The 23,749-nt window shown below is 33.3% G+C and overlaps 1 protein-coding gene across 1 annotated transcript in view; it reads left to right on the plus strand.

Annotated features, from left to right (window-relative positions):
* LOC143388008 (A-kinase anchor protein 9-like) overlaps positions 1 to 20,492 on the plus strand; it is a 72,604-nt gene extending 52,112 nt beyond the window's left edge. Inside the window, 19 exon segments of the mRNA XM_077108296.1 lie at positions 677 to 776; positions 1,900 to 1,992; positions 2,748 to 3,104; positions 4,780 to 4,983; positions 6,232 to 6,372; positions 7,495 to 7,617; positions 7,716 to 7,824; positions 8,868 to 8,923; positions 9,012 to 9,102; positions 9,274 to 9,412; positions 14,089 to 14,190; positions 15,060 to 15,120; positions 15,231 to 15,266; positions 15,343 to 15,410; positions 15,521 to 15,621; positions 15,805 to 15,942; positions 16,893 to 16,969; positions 18,575 to 18,737; positions 19,748 to 20,492. Of these exon segments, the coding sequence (XP_076964411.1) occupies positions 677 to 776; positions 1,900 to 1,992; positions 2,748 to 3,104; positions 4,780 to 4,983; positions 6,232 to 6,372; positions 7,495 to 7,617; positions 7,716 to 7,824; positions 8,868 to 8,923; positions 9,012 to 9,102; positions 9,274 to 9,412; positions 14,089 to 14,190; positions 15,060 to 15,120; positions 15,231 to 15,266; positions 15,343 to 15,410; positions 15,521 to 15,621; positions 15,805 to 15,942; positions 16,893 to 16,969; positions 18,575 to 18,737; positions 19,748 to 20,061 (2,473 nt within the window). The 3' untranslated portion in view covers positions 20,062 to 20,492.
* Positions 20,493 to 23,749: the final 3,257 nt, after the last annotated feature.

Here is a 23,749-nt window from a genome sequence, read left to right on the forward strand (position 1 = left end):
CCCATCTTGTTGAAAAAAGTGACCTTTTTACTTTTCTTGGTTCACTCCACAGATCTGTCAGGGAAGCAAATACTTTATTCAGCCATCTTCCTGCATTTCCAACCGTTTTTTTTTTTTTTTTGAAAGAGAGTCTCACTAAATTGCTAAGGCTCATCCTGAATTTTTGATCCTCCTGCCTCAACCTTCCAAATTTCTGGAGTTGCAAGCACACACCACTGTACCTGGCTCTTTTAATATATTTAATCCAATATAATCTATTCTATATTATTATATGTTTTGTGTCTGTGTAATTTAGATATCCATGTAATATGAATAATATGTATCATATATCTTAGGTATATAAGTAGTGTGTAGTATCAGTGTATATAGTATGTTATGTACACTGTTGCTATATAAGCATATCTAAGATGTTATTTTTAAAAGAATTATTAAATTTTTTTTTACATAATAAATTTTTTATCATACATTTATACTGAAATTCATTAAATGACATAATATTCATTGTTACTTTTAATTGGAAAACTTAGTCAAAAATGTTTTAAGTTACAATACTTGTAACCCTGGGGGAACTATCATTTTTGTATCCCCACTGCCTCAGTACACGTTATACATGGTAGAAACTTTGGATAAAACACACAACACTAATTTTTTTTTATACTTTTTTATTTATATTTAGCTTCTCTGTTGATTCAGTGGTAATTAAAGAATCTGATGTACAGAAATCAGTAGTACATCCTGGAAGTTGTCTAAAAAAGAATATTGATCATGCAATAGAGGTATATTATTTTTGATCTTCATTTTTAAACAGTTATGTACACTGATACTTTTTCTTACTATCAATTTTATGTCTTCAGTTTTGTAATTATGTAGTAAATATTTGGCTAAGATTAAGCATAAATCATGAGGATAATACCTTATGTAAAAGATCCAGAATGTCTATAGAAATATTTTTCATAGCATAGGAAAAACACAGAGAAAGTTAAATTTGAGAATTTTCCTCCCCTGTTACAGTTTAAATTTTTTCTTTGTAACATTTCTTTATGAACTGTGTAACAAATCAGCTTCAGTACCATGGCCAACATAGTCTTTCCTTCCCATTATGGAAGCGGAGGGTATCTTCAGAATGGTGTATAGGATTCCCTAAAATCCAAGGTGCTAGGGCTGGAATAATGGATCAGGCCACCTTCCAACAGAAATAATGATAGAAAAACGCTTTTTTTACCGTGCTTGCCACTGAACCACTCTCTGCCTGTCCTCGACATTGTATTATTCAAAACTTTTTTCAACCCCCAACTGCATCATCATCTTCACTAAATAATTCTAAATTCTAGTAAAAATTAAAATCACTGACTATTGCCCATTCTCATTCTGGATATTAAGAAGAGATATGAGCCACATTCATCCCTTATTAAATGTCTGTTGGATGAAATTCAAATAATTGGTAAATAAACAAATACTTTCATGTTGACTGTATATCTACATTTCTAAAAGAAGATTTATTTTTTTAATTTATAAAAATAATTTGTATGTGGAAAATTGTGTTCTTTTAATAAATACCAAGAAGAAAATTTGCTCATGATTTCATTATCAAACATAGCCACTTGTTAACATTTTACCTATGTCTTATTAATTATATTTAAGTATCTTTAACCCACCCTAGAATTTATGCTAATAATTACAGATATGTAAATATATTTCTCTCTTTGCATCTTTAAGTTTATACTAAGTGTAATTATTTTGTAGGATTATTAGATTAAATGTTTTTAGTTAAAAGATAACTGAAATTTATTTTTATTTGAAAGTGTCCAAAAATAGTGATATTTTTGGAATATTGACTACATCCTTAAAATTAATGGTATAAAATCAGTGTAAATTGTCATATTTCACCCTTAAATTTAGTTTTCTAAGGAATGTGGAATGAAACAAGAAACAAACATGGTTAAATTTTTGGAAAAACAATACCAAGAAAGATTAGAAGAAGAAATAGCTAAGGTAAGTTTACAGTTTATCTGCAAGGTTTTCTTGGTTTATAGATTTTCTTGATCTTTGAACTGTCAAAAAAAGCATGGATTTTATTGATGGTATGTACTTTGTTTTTATTTGTAAGTTTCATATATAGTCCATCAAACAGTTGTGTAACAGCATCAACTATAATTGCTGCTTCATAGAATGTTTTGCGGTGCTTTTCATTGAAAAGAACGTTTTTTCTTGATATAGAATAGTAATTACAATTTTTCAGAATGCCACAAGTTTTTATATATGTGTTACATTGTAAATAGTTACCTTGTGAAGGAGTTTGGCATTCTAAAAATGAGGGAAAAGTTATGAAGAGAAAAAGTAGTTGTATTACCCTGATAAATTATTGTAATGTTAGATAATAACTACAGATACTGATGGAGGATTGTCACATAACATTATCACTCATGGCCAAGTGAATTTTCTTGGAAGGAAGAAATATAAAGACTTTTATTTTTTTTTATTTTTGTACTGAGCATTTATTGATGTTATAGTTAGAAAAGTTTTGCTTGTTTTATTTTAAAAGGCAGGCAGTAAAACACTTTGATGTTAAATTTATTGAAAAATAGCCTATCTCTGTATCATTTTATCAGAGGATTTATTTTTGTTTTTAAAACTATGAGGCCAGGCTTTTTTCTAATTCATATAATTTTGAGTAATGACCCACTTTTTAAATCCAGCTGGTATTTATAAATCTAATCTTTTTTTGTTTGTTTGATTGATTTCTTTAGGTCATTGTGTCAATGAGCATTGCATTTGCTCAACAAACTGAACTATCTAGACTATCAAAGGGAAAAGAAAATACTATGTCATCAAAACAAGCATTTACTTTCTGTCAGCAAAATGAAAAACATTATTTTAATGAAATGAAATTATCTCAGGATCAAATTAATCTTCAGACCTCTGATGCATTGGACATGAAATTTAAAGAAGAATTTAAGCCACTTAGTAAAGAGTTAGGAGAAGATGGAGAAGTTCTATTACCAAACAGTGATCATCTTGATGATATAACAGAATCAGAGGTCCACCAACTAACTATTTCAGAAGAAATGTTCTCCAAAGACAAAACATTTATAGTTAGCGAATCTGTAAGTATGCTTCTTTGAATATAAAAAAGAAAAACTTATAATAACATCTTCAGTTTAAAACAGTAGCAATAATGCTGATTAATAGAGAATGAAAGTATGAAGTCCAGTCTTGACTTTAATGTATTTTATTAATTATAAGGTATTTGATTAAGTGAAACAATATTGGTGTGAAGTATAAAATAAATCAGGTCATAGTATTCTTGGTTGTCTTATGGACATAGTACATGTTAAGTTCTCATTGTAAATTATACCTGTGTTAGTTTTATTTAAACTAATTGAAGATTAATTATATTATAACTAGGTAATACATGTGGCCAAATGATTTGCTCAATTAAATGTAAGAACATAAAAGGAAATTGCTACGAATTCAAGAAGACAATTCAAAGTATCTTATTATCTCTATACTAATTCTTTTTTCTTGTTAGTTGAGGATCTGTTACCCCAACGAATTGCAGCCTTTATTAGAAAACAATAAATTCTATTTCTTTTAAAATTATCTGAATTTCAAATTTATTTTATGTGTTCACGATAGATATATCTTGTTCAGAGGAGTATTCAAATAAAACTGTCAGCTTTTTATGTAATGCAAAACTTGTGAAATGTTTATGAAAACTAATTTAGCTATAGCTGTTCAAGGCAGAATGATTTTAATTAGTATCTTAAGGGATTGAAGTATTCATAGAACCTATTGACTTGTCATGAGTGTGAGAAACTCATAAATGTAAAGCATTTATTTCCAAATAAAATTTATTATAATTTTTCTTTGAATAAGCAGTTTTCTATAATACGGTGATGACCAATGAATAAAAATTAAATAGGCAAAATTCCTTATATTTTGTGAACTTAATTTTTAAAAATATTTTTCTAGTTGTATATGGACATAATACCTTTATTTTATTTGCTTATTTTTATGTGGTTCCCAGGATTGAACCCAGTGCCTCATGCATGCTAGGCAAGCGCTCTACTACTGAGGCACAACCCTGGCCCTATAAACTTTGCATGTGTGTGTGTGTATATTTGTTGTTGCTGTTTATATTATTTCCCCATTATAAAATATCAAGAGATATAAAGGAGTTATAACTTTATTAAGAGAAGGGGCTAGAGATGTAGCTTGGTGGTAGAGCACTTGCCCAGCATGTGTGAGGCCCTGGGATCAATCTCTAGTATGGGCGGAAAAAAAAGTGGATGGGGTGGGGGTTGGAGGGGGTGGATAAAGAATCTTGAGTATTTTGTTTTTCTCTGTTAGAATTAGATTTTAGCTAAACTATCTTGTAAGTAGCTGTTTCCTTTTGGAAAATAACATGTATGGTGGTAATAAATTAACTTCATGTTGTTTTGGAATTATAAATAAGAAAAATACTTTTTTAAAACAAGTGATTTATGGGCTGGGGTTGTGGCTCAGTGGTAGAGTGCTTGCCTTGCATGGGTGAGACACTAGGTTTGATCCTCAGCACCACATAAAATAAATGAAAAAAGGTATTATGTTCATCTACAACTAAAAAATATTTTTTTTAAAAAAAGTGATTTATGCTTTTGTTTAATAATAAAACTAAAACTCAGATGCTTTATGTTGTTAATAGAATTGTTTTCATATTCAGTTAAAGTATCAGTGCTGACTAATTACCACAAAATATGTTATGATTGAGTTTTTTGCTTGTGTTTTTTCCTATCAAAGATTCATGGTAAGATGTTGACATCAAGCATGGATGCTTCTAAACAAATGATGTCAAACGAAGAACAGTTGGAAGATATGAGGCAAGAACTTGTATGACAGTATGAAGAACATCAACAGGCCACAAAACTGTTGAGGCAGGCACACATGTGGCACATGGAGCAGCTACAAGAAGAGATTAAGAGACTTAATAGACAGTTAGCCCAGGTATGGAACTTTAGAGTCTCTTTTCTCCTCAATTGAAATAATGGTATTTTTTATGTGGCTTTTTTTTTAAGTCAAAATTATTTTTCCTAGATACAAATAAATTACAAATACTTAACATCAGGAAGTTCCTGGGATCAACTTTAGACCTTGTTAGGCACACCTAACTCAACTGATATAATGTGCATTATCATTTTATTTAACTGCCTTTCAGGCACTGGAAATGTGACTACAATATAAATTTTAAAATTCTATTGACCATACATAGCTAAAGCACTTTGAGAGTTTTGGAAATATTATACTGAGGTACTTGAGTATACAGTTGCTGTCATTCACTTTTTCAATGTTCATTTGTAGTTCTATGAGTCTACCAATTACCATCTCCAAGGTTTATCTTTAGCTATCTTTAATCCATCTTTTTAATCATGAATGGAAATCTTCTGAAGTAATCTGTTTCTAGAACTCTCTCAGAGGACACATCTCTTGTTGATTAGAGAAATTCAAATTTATATAACATTCTTTTCTAAATTTAAATATCTCATGGTATTTGGGAGCTATATTCTTATCAACTGCTATATAAAATATACTCACAAAATTATTTCAGAAAAGCAAGAAATATTTGCATGAAAGTTCTTATGAAAACAAATTTATTGAATTTAATTTTGAAAACTAAAACGTGTATTTTTAAAATATAAAATAATAGGGAAATTGATATTTGAGAATAAAATATATCATTTGAAAAATCAGTTTTGTGGGGCTGGGGATGTGGCTCAGGCGGTAGCGCGCTCGCCTGGCATGCGTGGGGCCCGGGTTCAATCCTCAGCACCACATACAAAGATGTTGGGTCCGCCGAGAACTAAAAAATAAATATTAAAAAAAAATTCTCTCTCTTTCTCTCTCTCTCTCTCTCTCTCTCTCTCTCTCTCTCTCTCTCTCTCTCTCCTTTAAGAAAAATCAGTTTTGCTTTTCTTCATTGCATTTTGTGAATTTATTCTTCTAAAATTTCAATGCAAAAATTGACAGAGAAAATATTACTCGAACTATACAAATTCCCGAATATTTAAGTTTAAATAACTTTTTTTCTAAAGTTGCGAATTTTGCATTGAACTTCATATGTGCCTTTTAATCCGTAATAATGAAATATGAATCATAAGGTAGAACCAAGGTCTCTTGGTCCCAAGGGGTTAAAAGAAATCTGCTTTTTACCTCTATCGCAATCAATATTCTTCCATGACCTCTTTTCTTATTTAGAGATCCTCATTAAATAACAAAAACCTGGTTTCAGAAAGAGAAAGGGTGCTTTTAGAAGAGTTGGAAGCACTAAAGCAGCTGTCTTTTGCTGGAAGAGAGAAGCTGTGTTGTGAGCTGCACAGCAGCAGTACGCAAACACAGGTAGTATTGACTTTGGTGCATTTAGGAACAGTAGATCAACAATGCAGTAGGATTTGTTTGTCTTTATTGTTGATAGGTGACGTATTTTTATAGTTACTGAGCTTAACATATTGGTGATCACTTAGATGTAAGGTAGGTGGAGTCAAAATGCCTTGCTTTCTGTTTAAGATAATTTGAATCTGGCATTGCTGTAGGAGAAACTGTTCTACCAAGGAGCAACCTTTATTGACAACCCTTATTGCCACACTATATAGAGTATATTAGTTTGAAGCCATTAAAACATTTTTCATCTCTACACTTGAATGTTTTATCCTTTTCTTGATACTGCTGATCTCTTGATAAATTGTAGTTAAATATTATTTCAAGCACTTTCTGGTTCACATCATACCAGTACAGAAGAATGATATGCTGTTTTTAAGATGACAGGTTTTCTTTCTGTCTTGTCCTCTCTGCCGTTGCACAAACTTAAACAGAATGAAAATGAAAACCAAAGGGAAATTGAGGAACAGACATTGAAAGAAAAGGAAATGGACATAAAACCTGAAGATGTACCTCCTGATAGTCTGTCCAGTGAAAGCTATACAAAATGTGTATTTTTTCAGTGCAAAGTCAATTAAAATGGTTGTTCAAATGTAATAAACTTTATTCATCCTGATTTTTATCTTGTATATGTGTATTTTCTTAAAATGTCAATCAGTTACAAACTTGCATTGCCTCAAAGAAACTTTTTAAACCAGAAAATTAAGTACTTTATGATCCTCTTTTGAGTAGTTACTGATTCACCGGCCAAGGGAAGATTACATGATAAGGAGTCTAAATTTAGGAGACAGTCATATGTGCCCAGCCATTCTTGCTGGAGGTAAATTATTTGAATTGGCAGCAATTTTCTGGGGAATGCAATAAACAGGGTCAACTTCCTGAGAGCTCTGATGTTCTTACTGCAGCTGTCAAAGTTGGGGCCACTCCGCCCTCTTCCTTAACCAAGGTCTCAACCCCCTCGATTGAGGCAGGCCACCGAGGAGTATGGTTCTCTATTTCTTTGTCTAAGTCTTGTAGTCCTGATGTATCCAGTGCAGAAACCCCTCCCTAACCCATAGGAATTCATGTGTTTTGACTTTTCAGTTGCAGCAGGAAGTCAAAGACTGGAGTGCATCACACACTGAGCTCAGTGAACAAATCAAATCATTTGAGAAGTTCCAGAAAGATTTACTTGTAGCTCTTAATCACAAAGATGATACTATTAATGTAAGTTTATACTCCAAATACATGTTTCATCTCATGAATTCTCCTGAAATCTTCTGAATTAAAATCGAGAGTCTTCCAACCTTTTGCTTCTTTTCTAGGCTTTGACTAATTATATCACACAGTTGAATCGGTTACAATGTGAATCTGAATCTGAGGATCAAAATAGAGAAGATGAGTCAGATGAATTAACCAACGGAGAGGTAGCAGGTAAGATCAGTCTCAGGGAGGTTGAATCCTTTTTTTGCTTTCTTGTCTTTAATTAAGTATTTATACAGATGCCACTTTTCAGCTGGCTGATTTTCTTCTTAAGCTTCAGGGTTGTAGACACATATCACTGGATCTATAGATATGTCTTTTGCATTGGCAGAGGTGGGTTGCTGGGGTATAATGTAGCAATAGGCATGTGAAGAACACTGACTTTTTCTATTCCATTGAAAACTAGTAAGTACACTGCAGCTACAATAGTCACATCCTATACAATACTTAGAGTATTGAACATTGTACAGTAAGAGAAATTTATTTCTTAACTTATGCAGATGATAGTTGATTTTGATACTCATCATCTCTATGGCTCTGTGGTTTTAAGGTCCACAGTCAGTCTTAAGAGTCCGGAGGTAGTTGGAACCATAAACTAAGGCTGTGAGAACAGAGGCTAGAGACTATCAGAAATCTAGAGAGAGGGAGTGTAACAGTGTTTACTGATGAGGAAAATATTTCCACATGTTTTCTCCCAAGTTGGATATTGCTTACATAGCAAGTATTTCAAACCACACCTGGTAGTAGATTCAGGGAGAAAATAGAGGATTGAATCTTTCTAAATAAGACACTTACTTGCCCAGGTGAAGATAGATCTGAGAGAGAAGAAAAGATTTTATCTTACAAGAATAGCATAGATAACATTTTAGTTGTGCAAACTAGAAATTCACCTTTTTTTTTTGTTTTGTTTTTAAGACAGACACAGTACTTTTATTTATTTTTATGCTGAGGATCAAACTCAGTGCCTCACACATGCTAGGTGAGCACTCTACCACTGAGCCACAACCCCAGCCTGAAATTCACCTCTCTCTCTCTTTTTTTTTTTAAATCTAAGCTTGCAATTCTCTTAAAAGTCATTAGTCTAATCAGTTTAGTTATTTAATTGATTTTTTTTCTTCTGGTGTTTGAACACAATCATTATTTAGTTTGGGGAAGTTAGGAGAATATAGAGTTAAAAGTAAGGAAAGAAAAAGCTAAAGTCTTTTGTTTTTTAGGTGATCGGAATGAGAAGATCAAAGATCAAATTAAGCAGATGATGGATGTCTCTGGGGTATAGTTCTTTGTTAGAGTCCCATAGTGCCTGTGAATTCTTCCTGTGCCTCACTTTTAAGAATACCTCTCTTTTCTGCAATTTTTAGACACAAACTACAATATCAGTAGTTGAAGAGGATCTAAAACTTTTACAACTTAAGCTAAGAGCCTCGATGTCCACAAAATGTAATCTAGAAGGTGGGTTCTTCTTGAGAAGAAATTGCCATGTTGGAAAGACTTAAAATTTTATTGCAAAGATAAAGAATGGCTTCTTGCTTTCATGCTTCTTACTTTTCTTGGCACTACTCCCTCAAACAAGTTCTTAAGTCCTTGTACACATATAGAGATAAGCTGTTTTATCCTTTACAGACCAAATAAATAAATTAGAAGGTGACTGCAATTCACTACAGTCTTCTAAAGTTGGACTAGAAGAGGAATGCAAAACTTTAACGCAGAAAATGGAGATTTTAAATGAACTCTACCAGAAAAATGAGATGGCACTACAAAAGTAAGATTTTCATTGTTTGTTATTGTTATCACTGTGTGAACTAACAGATAATTTTATCTTTTCTTAAGATTATTTACAATTTCTTCTAGTTGTAATAAGTAGAGATTTGTCTTTTTTCCTTTGTGTTTTGTTTCCTATAAGTTGCATTTTTCTTTCCATCGTCAGTCTTAAGAGTCCTGAGGTAGTTGGAACCATAAACTAAGGCTGTGAGGACATCATAATCAATTGTCAAATTCATATGAAGGCAGGAAGTGGTAAAAAGGTATTAACAGTCACTGTGGAAATACCTCTCAAAGTTCAAGACCCTTTCTATGATCCCCCTATTTATTTTAATTACCTTTCATTGTGATCAGTTATGTAATTCTAATATTTTGAACTTGTATCTCTAACTCTGGACCTTTAAAAATACTGAGTGATTTGGAATGACATGTTTTAGTAGAATAAAAACTTCAAAAAGGAATAATATTTACTTATTGATGGTACAAGTTTTGGACTTGAATATCTCAGATGTTCACACAAAATTGAACTGTGGCAAGGACCTTAGGAGTTATGATTACAGAAGTACTTGTTTGGAGTATATATTTATATATTAATCTTCTTAGTGTGGAGCTAGTTATTTTTTGAAAGTTCATTTGAAGTTTTTAATCCACAAAAATACTTGAATTCTCTAAAAATAGGTTGTGTCAGATTTTATTTGTTTGCACCTGATTTTACTCTTCGGCATATATATATATCTTGTAAAGCAAAGACAGACCTTCTTACAGACCTAACTATTTTTAGGTATTTTGACTTCTGTTGCCTAATTAATGCATTACATATTGAAACCTTTCCATTAACTTTTCTAAAATTCTGTGATCTCCAAGTGACCTTTTTAGAATCTCAAATTTTTGTTCAGGCCAGTTCTAAATTCCTGGCCTGTTTCAAAGAAACATTTCTCATTTTATCACTTTTTTTTTAAAAGAACACTTGTTTTCTCTGTCCCTACTAGTAATCTGAATGACCTAAAAGGCAATTAATTTTCTTTGTAATGCAATTAAATTGTAGCACTATTTTTCTCAACTCCTCCAAAATTCATTCAGTCATCATCTGTGGTTTGTACTCTTTTTACTCATCCTCAGGTACTATGTCAGTTCATGCCTCTGTCATCTTTTCTGTTTCTAACCTAGATCATCTGTCTTCATTCTCCATTTTTTTATATTTGTATATAACTTATTTCAAATTCTTAGTAGTTTTCTCTATAGCCGCTTGAGTGGACTTTCTAAAATATAAGTCTGTCCATGTCAATATGTGCCTGTGGTTTATGAAGAATTTGCTTTCTATTTGATGACCTGTTCTTTTTTTCTTCCTTGTATCTTTTTAATAGTTTATATATTTTTAATTATTTTCCTCATCCCCTGTATAAGCTTGATGTAATCATAAATTATAATGGAATTATAATAATATAATTATAATTTTATTCATCTTCTCATAATTTAAAGGCCATGGTATATATTCTGGATTTAATAAAAACCTGACATAGATTAATAGGTTTATTATTATTTTTTATGGGCTTTAAGTAGCTCCTGAATCAGATAGCTGTTGTGGCATTATATGTTAGTACTTCATATACTGTGAACTCCACAAGACATTCATTCAATTTATACACATATTTAAAGTTTCTGTAGTTCTGCATTCTACACTGTTGGTTTCTTATTTGAAATTATTTTCATTCTATTTGAACATTGTCCTTTAATGATAGATTTGATTAGTGTATCAGAGGTAGTACAAGGATAAACAGAGAATAGTATTTTATCCACTAAATATTGCTACCTTTATAATCCGTATTAGGCTGACATGAACTTCATGATTAGAGTTAAAACCAGTTTCCATTTTTAAAGGATCTTTCTTTTGGCTACTGAATTTTGACTGTTACTTAGTTTTAGCAATTTAAAAATATCCAATTAATTATCATCTGTTTTAAATTTTTTCTTTAAGGAGTCCATTATCATTGTTGTTTGGTCTTATCCCTCCCCTAGTTTCTGTAGTCCTTTCTCTTGTTTTTTTAACAGTTGTATTGGGAAGTGCCTAGGTGTAGTTTTCCCCACCCCACCCACTTTTCCTCTTGCAGTTATGTTGCTTGGGACCATTAAACACTTCTTGAATTTTCGAGTCTTTTTCTAAATGTTGATTTTACCTCATTCTCTCTTCTGATTATAATAATGCATATTAGAATTTGATTTCCCCTGCCTCCTACATTCTGGATTTACTTCTTCTGGATATTTTCTTCTGACCTGTCTTAAAAGTGCTAGGATTTATTTTACTTCCCAAATCTGCTGCTAAAATCATTCATTGAGTTTAGGATTTTAAAAAATTCAGGGTTTAAAATATTATTTTAGTTGTAGATGGACACAATATTTTATTTTTTATAGGATTTTTTAAGAGAGAGAGAAAGAAAATTTTAATATTTATTTTTTAGTTTTTGGCAGACACAACATCTTTGTTTGCATGGGGTGCTGAGGATTGAACCCGGGCCGCACGCATGCCAGGCGACAACGCTACCGCTTGAGCCACATCCCCAGCCCGACACAATATTTTATTTATTTTATGTGGTGTTGAGGACTGATCCCAGTGCCCCACACGTGTGGGGCCCATGCTTCACCACTGAGCCACAACCCCAGTCCTATTTCAGTACTACAGCTCAAACCCAGGACCTTGAGCCATGTGCTCTACTATTGAGCTACCTCTCCAGACTCCTTGTTCTTTCTCATAAGGGACTAGGGTCCTACTGCTTTCCAAGCTATCTTTAATCTCATAATTCTGCCTCTGCCTCCTGAGTATCTTCCACTGTAGGAAGGTCACCACACCCAACTATTTCTTGGTTTTATAGTTTCTAATCCTTTGACAAAATTCATAATCTTTTTTTTCCTCTTTAGTGGTGCTGGGGTTTGAACCCAGAGCCTTGTGCATGCAAGGCAGCACTCTACCAACTAAACTATATTCCCAGCCCTGAAATTCATAATCTTGACTTTACTTTTTTGACTATATAAAGCACAGTGATTTTAAAACATGTGCAGATAACCCCATTAGCTGGTTTCCTTTTCTGTGGGATTTTTTCTCACAGAATTTTGTCTTATGGAGTGCCTGGTCAGTTTTGATTGGCCAACATTGTTGTGATAATTATAGATAAAATTTGAGGACTAAGACGAAGTTATCTTCTTATAGAAAAGTGTTGAGGTTACTTGAGTAAGATTGTCACTTTAAACTTAGTCAACAATTAAGATAATTCAAAAATGACTTGTCTTTTCAATGTTTCAGTATTGTTCCTTTTGGATTTTTTGCCTATTCATCACTTAAGTGTGCAGTACTTTCTAATCTAAACTCAAAGACTAGGGCTTTTATTAAGGGTCCCTTTATTGGTAGCCTCTTTTTTCCTCTAAGCCCAGGAATTTAATGAAGGCTTGGTTCAGACTCATATCTTTGTGATATCTTTAATAGGAGAAAAGTACCTTAAAGTGCCAGCCTTACTTGTAATTCTGAGATTCCTTTTTCTAATGGATCTTGGCCACATACATATATCTTCACTGACTTTTTAGCTTGGATCCCTTCAAACACAATTTTATATTCTTATAAAGATGTTTTGATTGTTCTTAGTGCTCTCAGACTAACTCTTTGATAATTGGAAACAAAATTCTCTCTTTTCTTCAAGATTCAGTTTTCTCCATATTCCTTCTTACGCCAGTGGGGAAAATTATTATATTCCTTTAGGCATCATTTATACCTGAAACAGTGAGCTCTTTTATTCTTTAGCATCTTACAAGGTAACTAGTATATTATAGCCACTCATAAAATACTTGCTGAAGAATTAAATGAGAAGCTATATAAGAATATATAATCCCCTTTTTCTATTTGGTATCAGTAATCCTTTTTTACTGTAGTTCTTCTGATTTATGGAAATTAACTTTCAAGTTAATTATCTTTCGAATTGGAACTATGGCTAAAGTAGTACAAGGATAGCAGAAAATAGTATTTTTTAAATCATTAAATGTAGCTACCTTTGTGTCAGTAGATGAACATCTTGAGTTTCATGATCAGAGTTAAAACTTGTCAGTAGATAATACTCTGATAGTGGGTCAGTTTGGCTTCTTTTTCTGGTTGATAGACATTATCAAAACTCAGATTTGTCTTTTTGCTTAATTTACAATTCTAAAGTGTGAAAAATGTTCTGTGGTTAATTGCATAGCTAAAAGACATATTCTAGAAGATTTTTTCTTTGACTGACTATATGTTTATTATGGTACCAGTCTTGGATTGAGAAAAGAGTTCCTCCATGACAAAGATATACTTAGTGTCCTACCCATGGCAGAAACGAGAAAAGAATTATCCCCTGCTTTATCCTAATATGTTTAATTATGTTAGGTTGATCAGTCCTGATCTTCCACATTGAAGTAAAGTGAGTTTTTATTATCTTACACACAGGAGACTTGCCCTTGGGGCACATGTTGTTTTCACATTTATTTTATTTACTGGTAAGTAGAGAATTAAGAGGAGAAGTTAGAAAATGTAAGTGATTTGCCAGAGTTTGATTTATGAAATTGCAGGTTTGAATTCCCATTTTATGTGCCTAAGCATTTTATAGAATTGTTGGAAGTGATATTCACAAAGAGAAACTTTTGAATTGATAACTGGCTTTATTTTAGGAAACTGAGTCAAGAAGAATGTGAGAGACTAGAAAAAGAGCAGCAGCTGTCAGCTGCAGATGAAAAGGTGGTTTCCGCTGTACAGGAAGTTAAAAATTACAAGTGAGTTCAGTTTCTAAAGGAGGGTGTCAATGTCTAATGAATTAGTGTTAGCTTTCTTTTTAATCTTTTTTTACATAATGTAGATAGAAGAAAATAGCATGGAAGTATAATAACGAGAGGATATGAACACATTCAATTCACACAGGAGAAAAAATAAATTTCAACTTAACAAATAAAAAATGTTAACAAAAATTTACTTGTACCCAATGGGCAAGACCATAGGGAACTTGGTAAATGCAAACAGTTCTGGGGGTTTTGTATGTTGTAGTAATTCTTAAGAAATCAGTTTGCTGTGTGTTATATCAAGACCGACAAAAGTGTGGCATTTGATAGACCTTGGAAATCTTCTATGGATATAATTTGAAAAAGAGAAAAAAAAGTTTTAAGGAGGAAGATATTTCTAGCAGAATTACTTGAGAACACACTGATGAGCAGTTAAGGAAATTATAATTTATCAATTCAGAATCTCTAGCAATTAAATGATAAAGAAGTTATTAGTATTAGGTTTTTATTTTATTTATTTATTTATTTATTCATTTATTTATTTTTGGTGCTTTACTACTAAGCTACATCCTTAGACCTTTTTTTTTTTACTTTGAGACAGGGTCTCAGTTGCATAGGTTCCCACTTAATTGCTGAGACTGACCTCGAACTTGTGATCCTCCAGCCTCAGCTTCCCAATCTGGCATGGGATTACTGGCATGTGGCATTGCACCTGGTCTGTAGTATTAGTTTTGATCACACTGGATTCATATAACTATAGAAATGTTTTTCTTATGTATGATAAAAGTCTTTAAAAGTATAGCTGATGGAATAAAGAGAAAATGGTCAGAATGTTTCAAATTTTATTCAATTGTTGTAATTCTTAGGCAGAGAATTGAAGAGATAGAAGAAGAATTAAAGAAAACCGAGCGCTCATTTAAAAACCAGGTAGTAATTAATACTGTCCTGTAGTTGCAGAATTCTTTGATATCTAATACAATTATAGGCTATTATAATGAGTCCCTAAAAACATTTTTTTATTGTGTTGTCTTTTTCAGATTGCTATGCATGAGAAGAAAGCTCATGATAATTGGGTAAGATTTTTTCCCCCTTTTCTTTATTTTTTGCATAGCCTACCGTAACTGAATTTGAATATTTTCTCTTTAATAGCTCAAAGCTCGTTCTGCAGAAAGAGCTATAGCTGAAGAGAAAAGGGAAGTTGCTAATTTGAGACAGAAGTATGTGATTTTTGTGTCTTACTGTATGTTTTATAGTGTTTTAAGGTTATGCTAGATATTATTTAGGATTGCTGTTTCATAATTCAGCCCATTCTTTCTCAATATTCAAGACTACTGGAAATGACCCAAAAGATGGCAATGCGGCAAGATGAACCTGTGATTGTAAAACCAATGCCGGGGAGACCAAATTTACAAAATCCTCCTCGGAGAGGTAGGGGGCACTTTGTAAAAGGAGCTATTTTATTTCTTGGTGCAGAATGTATGTAAATTACTTTTTATTTCTGTGTGTAATGGTTATGAAATAATCTGAATGATTTGCTAAAGCGGGAGGTGTGGGGGTTGGTGTCAGGGAGAAGGCTGCCTTAAAGTAGTAACACGGCATTGTTGTCTTTAGGTCCACTGAGCCATAATGGCTCTTTTGGTCTATCCCCCGTGAGTGGTGGAGAATGTTCCCCTCCATTGACAGCAGAGCCAGCTGGGAGACCTCCTTCTGCTACTCTTAATCAAAGAGATATGCCTAGAAATGGATTTGGTGAGCATTCGCATGTTGCTTTATAGTAAACTGCTTCAAGGTTTTGGTTTTTTTTTTTCCTTTTGAATATTCTAATGAAAACATAGAATTTGGGCCTGCACAATATATAGAAGATAATTTCTTACTTTATCTTAGTGAATGTTTTCTGTAAAATCTGTTCTAGAATAGAAAACATTTTTTTTTTTCCTGGAGGTCCTTGTATTGTTTTTTTCTTTTAAATTTTACACTGTGAAGTGTAAACCTTTATCTTTAAATTAAATCTCTATGGTGTTCCTTTCCCAAATATTAAAAAAGTAGCCTTAAACTTTATGTAGCATACATATTTCCAATATGAAATACTGAGTCTTATTTCCAATTCTAAATAGGACTGTAGTCTTGGTAAGATTAGAAGTCAGGTTATATAGACTAAAGAAAAGCCAACCTACACATACTTCAAGTCTATAGCTTAAAGTTTAGGACCAGTACATATTAATTTGCTGTTCTATCAACCCAAGGCAGTTCTTTATTTTACTTAAGTCTCTTCATAAATTGTGATTTTCGTATTGGGCAACCCATTTTTTATAAAAAATATTTTTAATTGTAGATGGTGTGGTGCTGAGAATCAAACCCAGTGCCTCACACATGCTAGGCAAACACTCTACAACTGAGCTACGACCCTAACCCCTGGGCAACCCATTTTTAATGTTGCTTTCTAGTTATTGTTGAACCCTGACCTGTCCACCAGTGGTTTATTTCTTCTGAAAAATACATACAAGGGCTCTGATCTTTCTTTCCCAAGGGTCAATGGATGGACCTTTACCTCGTACTCAATGGTCTTCTGAGGCATCTGGGAAACCTGTTGCCTCTGGTAAAGAGACCAAGTAATTTCAAAGAATCTGTAATTGTGGATGCAGGATTTTTATTCTTTTCATGTTAGCATAAGTCTGAATCCATTCTTTGATCTCTAACAGACCCAGGATGTGGTCCAGCTCACATGAACAGCAGCTCCAGAAGTTCTTCTCCAGCTAAGGTGACAGATGAGGGCAAGGTAAGTTCTGTAGTTACTGTGAATCACATGGTCGTGCAGGAACATGTAGCTTTCTTACAGTACTTGCTCTTTGCTTTATCCTTCTTTGTGTTCTATTTGTACTATCCCATTTGTTTTTTAAAAAGCAAACTGTTCCCCAAGAACCTGAGACCCACTCAGTTTCTACCATTACTTCTTTGACTGAGCATCCAGTTGGAGTAAGTACTTAGAGGTTGAGAACTGAATTGGGTTTTATTCTGTGCATTTCTGGGAAGGATATTCAGAGCATGACACTGATCTTGTTTGCTTTAAACTGCATGCAATTTTGAGCTTACTTTTCTCCTTAACTTGGAAATGTGGCTTAAGTGTGTACAACTATAATGAACTACAGAATGTGAAAAGTTATCACTCTAACTTTATATGGTGTTTTGTGTTGAATGTTCTAAGGCAAAGTAAATTCATTATAAATTATATAATTCATCATTTTTATTTTTGTTTGGAAGAATACTATTTAAGAATTCCTCCATTTGAGCAAACCCTATTTTGAGTGATTTGAATTAGATTGGTATCAGATTTTCTGAAAGTGAAATACTGTTTCAGTGCAACAATGATAATCTGAAATGACCTCTTGAGCCAGTCCCAAGCAATGGTCTCATTTGTTCACATAAGTGCATTCTCTTGTAACTGTGTTGCTATTATATCTGGTAGGTCTTCTGCAGCTCTATAATAAAATAAATTTTTAATTGTTTAGTTTCAAACCCACTACTCATAGGAAATGATAAATCAATATCTCAAATGGTTTACAGTAAATGAAAGTAAATATTAAAGCCTTGTCTTCCTAATTTGTGTATATAGCATTGTGTTGGAAAATACTTCTCAAGTTCCAGTGTATACATATTCCAGGAACATACATCTCTGGAGCAATCTAAGGGCAGCTTAGATAAGACCCCCAAACCCCTTTGTAGTAGAAGATTTAAAAGAGAGCAAAGACCTGTTGTTAGAGAGGAGTATAGGTGGGAAAGCATGGCTTGGAGGCAAACCTGGGATTGAGATCCTTTAATATGCAGTGTGGCCGTCAACAAATTATGATAATCCATTTGCTTTTGTTCCCTCTTATTTAAAACAAGACAGTTTACTTAAAGATCTCAGAGGTTGAATAATATATGAAAGACGTACTGAAGATACTCTGAATTGTAGCTATTATTACATGGGTAGAGAATGGATTTTTCATTGTATTCTGTTCATTCTTAATATGGAAGTAATGAGCTACTGTGATGAAAGGGAAGTGATGGGGAGGGGGGGACTCCCTTTGAAATAGGTTGTAGTGAATACAGCAAGACATACTGGTCAGAAATCACCTCTGTTAATAACCTCTGCCAGTCCTCTTGCCTTTCCCTTTCCTGTGCAAATATAATCAGTAACAAACTGCTCCCTCTTGTGGAATCCTTATAACTTCTGTAAGCTGTCAGTGGGAATACACAGGAGGGGTGGGTAGAGTTTTGTTGCACTGATGGTGTTCTCTGGACAGGTGCCTGTTTTGGGTTTTAGCTTTTATCGGTGTTGGTACTTTGTCTTAATACATAGGAATTTTAAAACTTTTAACTGCTTTCAAATCTTAAATTGCAGGTTAATATGGCTATGAAAGAGCCCCCTCCTTTCTCAGGGGTACCCTTCATGGGTCCCCCTATGGGACCCCCGATGGGACGGCCTCCACCACCTCCCTTTTGGTATGGACCGCCATTTCAGCTCGGTGGGCCTTTTGGGCCTCGGCCAATTCCTCCACCATTTGGTATGATGATCTGAACAGTAGTGATTGACTTATAAATCACATTCATCTTTCATTTCTATTGCTTGCTAAAACAGTTGGTTGCTATCTCAGGTCTTAACAATGAAAGGATACAGCTGAGTACATTTTAACTTTTCCTCCAGTTTTCTGGGACATATGGGACACTACATAATCTTATACTGAGATAGGCAATAGCTATCTCATTGACAAGGATAAGGGGCTATATAGAGAAAAGCCAGAAATATTACTTCTGCAGATGTTTGTTGAAAATATGTTGATATGCACTGCAATAGATGGAAAGGTGGATGAGACACATGCCATAACTTAAAATTTTGTCACAGATATAAAAATCCTATAGCATAAAGTTTGTAATCACCCATAATGGAAGCATAAGCAGTAGGTTATAGAATATAGAAAAGGAAAAGTCAAATCCTCCTTACCTTGAGAAAAGTCAGAGGGAAGTGTTAAAGAGGAGGATTTAACAGTGACCTAATAAATGTTGCTGATTTAATTAGGTGGCTGTGGAAGGCCTTTTCCAGGAGGGCATGCACCTTGATTTTGATGGCATGTGTAAAGTCCATGCTGAAATACTTCATGAATTTTTAATGGATACAGTAATAAATAGTGGGATTTCCTTTTATCAAAATTTCTTTGATGTAGCAAAGTTCTTATTTCATAATCTATTATCTTGTCATGGTAATATAGTACTTCCAAATATAAATGGAGCTCTTGTGAGATAGAAATAATTCTGCAATTATATAGTAGGGAAAGAAAAAAGATAAGCCTGGAGCTAGGTAGAGCCATGTTTAAATCCTTAATATGTTGCTTCATGGCTGGTTGGCCAGGCTATAACCTAAACTTGTTCCATTTCAGTTTGCCTCATCTGGCAAGTCAGGGTGTTCACCAGTTGATGTTCTAGGCTTGGGAGAAATTAAAGACTATATTAACATACTTGAAATCACCCAAGTTCAGAAATTTCTGGGTATTTACATAACTTCCTTATTATTTTCCAGGTCCTGATATGCATCCACCAATAGGCTTCAGAGAATATGCACCAGGTGTTCCACCTGGACAATGGGATTTGCCTTTTGACCCTCGTGATTTTTTTCCAGGACCTGCACCATTTAGACCTTTAGGCTCATTTGACCCAAGAGAGTACTTCATTCCTGGTGCCCCATTACCACCTCCAACTCATGGTCCCCAAGACTATGGGCCACCACCTGCTGCAAAAGACTTAATGTCTTCAGGCTTTAAAGATGAGCCTCCAACTACACCCGATTCTCAGAGTAGTGAGGGCTGTTCACAGGCCTTAAAACAGGGCCCATAAAATTAACCTCTGACACTTAGTCAGAAAGTAGACTATGAACTATTCATTGTGTTGAAGGATTATTGGCTTCAAAATATAAAAGTTTTTTTAATTGGTTTATGTTTTTAGAATGAAGCTGCCTTGGCACAGTATACATTTGGAGCCAAAATATTTTCCCCCTAAATATCCCCCACTTAAACTAGAGTATCCTTCCAACTTTAAAATGTGCAATAAAGAATACCTTTGTTTTAGTTAATGTAGCATATACAATTGCTAAATGATTTAGAATGTCATAATTATGGACATTTCCTGTGGAAATGCTTTAAGAACATGTATTTCCATTATCCTCTTTTTAGTGTATTCCAGTTGATAACAGAGAAATGGTGTTTTATAAGCTTGATTTTCTCTTTAAATATCTGGTCGCAGAGACTGTTACGCTAAAAATGTTTACTCAAAGATCATAAACTTCATTTTCCTTCTTGCTGAAGTTCTTTGTTGTAATAGTTCATAAAAAATTGTTTATTAATATTTCCCAAGTGTCTGTTGATTCATTGGATTGTCATGAGACTTTGTGCCATTGCGGAAGCATGTAAACTCACTCTCAGAACTGAAGATGGTGACTTGGCAGCATATTTCCTCTTGCTCACTGTTAAGGAGGCTGGACCTTGGTCAACTGTGGACTTATACAGAGGAATTTATTTTACTTGTGAGAAGTCTTGTGGCTCTATTTTTGTAGCACATTCATGTACTTTTTTCTAACCACTGTCCATGTGAGAATAGTTTTCTGAGAATGAGTTTACATTAGTAGCAAGAGTTGTTTGACCTGAAGTTCTACTGCTTTTGCCATTATTGCATTATAACAGTAAAATATAGGGTGGTATGTTGTGTCTATAAAAAATAAGGAAATTTCTTTTAAAAAATGTACCTTGCCACTGATTTTCAAGAAATATGATTAAAAAAATTAGAAAAGTATAATCCTCTGAGAAAGAATGAATGAAACTCTAAGGCTTATAATGTCTTTAATCAGCAACTATGGGCTGAATTAAATTCTTTTTTTTTTTTTTACAGATACTCAAATATATTTTATTTAAAAATCAATTAAAGCAAGTCCTGAATCTGTAACTACTGTCTTTAAAACAATGTTTCTAAGAACTAGCTCTCCAGAGCTGTAATTTTAATTACAGCAATTTTAACAGTACATTTTAAGAGGTTTAAGATTTAAATAAAATTATAAAAGCCTGGTACTTTTGTTTACTGCTAGACCATATTCTTCCATTCTTTAAAGTTCTAGAAAGTAATAGGATTGTTGAAACCTAGAACATATCATTGTTCTTTTTATGTCCCCTAAGTATTCTCAAAATAGGGGCAAAAGCTTCAGTGTGAAACAAAATCTCTGTGAAACAACATCTCTAAACTACTGAAGATGACTCAGAATCAAAAAGAATTTGAGTCCGTTAGGAAGAATTCAATCTACATAGCCTCCATTTAATATCAGAAGCAGCAGCTGTGTGTAAGAGGAAAACCATATAATAGCTTATGCCATTTTTAACCTTGTAAAATAAAATTTAAGTCACAAACACCAATTTTGAATGTATCTTTCAACCTCTATAGGACACAAGGCAATGCTGAAGTTACTAAAACTTCTAATTTTAAAATAGCATTTAAATAAAGGTGATGTCAGCTAGGAAGATAGATTTTCAAGGAAAGGCAGATTTATTTTTTTATTCAAAGCAACAGTAGTTTTCCCTCTCAAGCCTTTTTTGTATTTATTCTATTGGTAAGCTATTATGTGTTCTATGTAGTTTATCTGAGCAGTTCTGAACCCACCCATAGTTGCCTCTCCTTACATCCATCTGATTGTACCACTTCTGTAGCAAAGCCCAAGGTAGCTAGCTGCCCATATACCAGTTGTGAGAGAATACTGTCTCTTGATTCAATTATACTTTTGTATCTCAAAAGTTTTAGAAGTCCTCTCCAGCAAATTGTGTTTGAGTTTAGTTACTAAAATCATTTCATTTGTGAAGCAGTAGTGTTTCAACCTGAAAGTATTACTGCTATAGTTGTAATTATTGTCCAGTGACTCATCCCCTCCCACACTAGAAAGTAAATTTAAACAACTAATTTGTGAGATACAGATTGTTTTGTGTTAATTGCTTCAAGATAAAACCACCTTTTTTGGCAGGGGAGGTTTGGTCATTCAGGTCTGAATTAAAGCTAAGCTGATGACAATGTTCAATTTAAGTTTGTTTAATGCTGATGAAAGACATTCATACAAAGCATCCTCTTTTTTTTTCACATAACCCTGTTCTTTGGTGGCAGCTGGGGTTGTGGCTCAGAGGTAGAGTACTTGCCTAGCGCAGGCAAGGCCCTGGGTTTAATCCTCAGCATCACATAGATAAATAGAGGTTTAAAAAAAGCATTCTTATGTGAAGGATGCTAAATGTTTCTTTATATAAATTATCACTTTGAGGGGCTGGGGTTGCATGTGAGGCACTGGGTTTGATCCTCAGCACCACATATAAATATAAAGGTACTGTGTCCATCTACAACCAAAAAAAAAGGTTTTTTTTTAAATTATCACTTTGATATACGTGTTTTATAGTCTATGAAAAAACAGAAAGAACAATGTATCAGTTTTGCTACATTTTAATAGTAGATTTTAAGGGAGCAACTTCAAACATCAGTAACATCAAACAAAAAGGTACTGAGTACTCCACAGGGTACAGAGTGCTGCCAAGCACCTTGTAAAGTTTACATGACATGGAGAAGATGAGGCCCTTCTCTTGAGAAGTTTACAGTCTGGAAATTTTGACTACTCAGAGTTTCAGTTGAGTGAACATTTTATTAAGGCAAATTCTTCATTTCCTAGAACTACTGTAGACTGAACTATTTTTGCACTTGTGAAATTAACCCAATCCAGATGAAAGAAAAGACTAAATTTGGTTGAGAATTCTTTCAGGCTCATATAGTTTTATTAACATTCATCTAGTAAACAAAATTGACCTAACAGACAACTGAAAAATTAAAGACTAGATCTCTTGAAGTGCAAGGGCTAAAATAACTGTTATTCGGTTTAAAAAGCAAACAGATAGTATGATTAGGGTTTACACTAGTTTAAAAATAGGCCAAGTATTGCATTCCCTTCATGCATTGTTCTTTTAAAATAGTGAATATTAAAATACATGGGTTCTACATGTAACCCACAAAAAACTCCTCACAAATTTTTATGTTCTGTGTATCAAATATCCACCTTGTGTACTATGAAAGTTTTATTTATGTCTCATTATTAAGTTAAAAGTAATGTAAATGGTGAAATTATAATAGGCTAATGACCTGCATATTTTCATATGAATGTCAATATATCTAAATAGGATATAAATGGCAGTTGTATCTACCTATATTAAAAAAATAGAATATCTTTCCAGATTTTGCATACTCATCACTTTATAAAGACAAGGTATGCAGGTTTTAAGGTTTCACAATCAGTTGTCAGAAAAACAGCAGTTGTTCCTACAGTATCTCATTAGCATCTGACTCATATATTTTTAGATGACATGATTTAAACCCACCCAAAAATTTGTAATTATTCTGAGAGACATGGTTTTAATGTTAACCCTAGAATCATTAATGTTAACCCTAGAAACAATAGCAATGTGATGTAGAACAACTAATCAACATGACTAAAAATATGCTCACTTTCAGAAAAACA

The sequence above is a fragment of the Callospermophilus lateralis genome, unplaced genomic scaffold (genome assembly GCF_048772815.1).
Source record: "Callospermophilus lateralis isolate mCalLat2 unplaced genomic scaffold, mCalLat2.hap1 Scaffold_413, whole genome shotgun sequence".
In the NCBI taxonomy this organism is placed as follows: Eukaryota; Metazoa; Chordata; class Mammalia; order Rodentia; family Sciuridae; genus Callospermophilus; species Callospermophilus lateralis.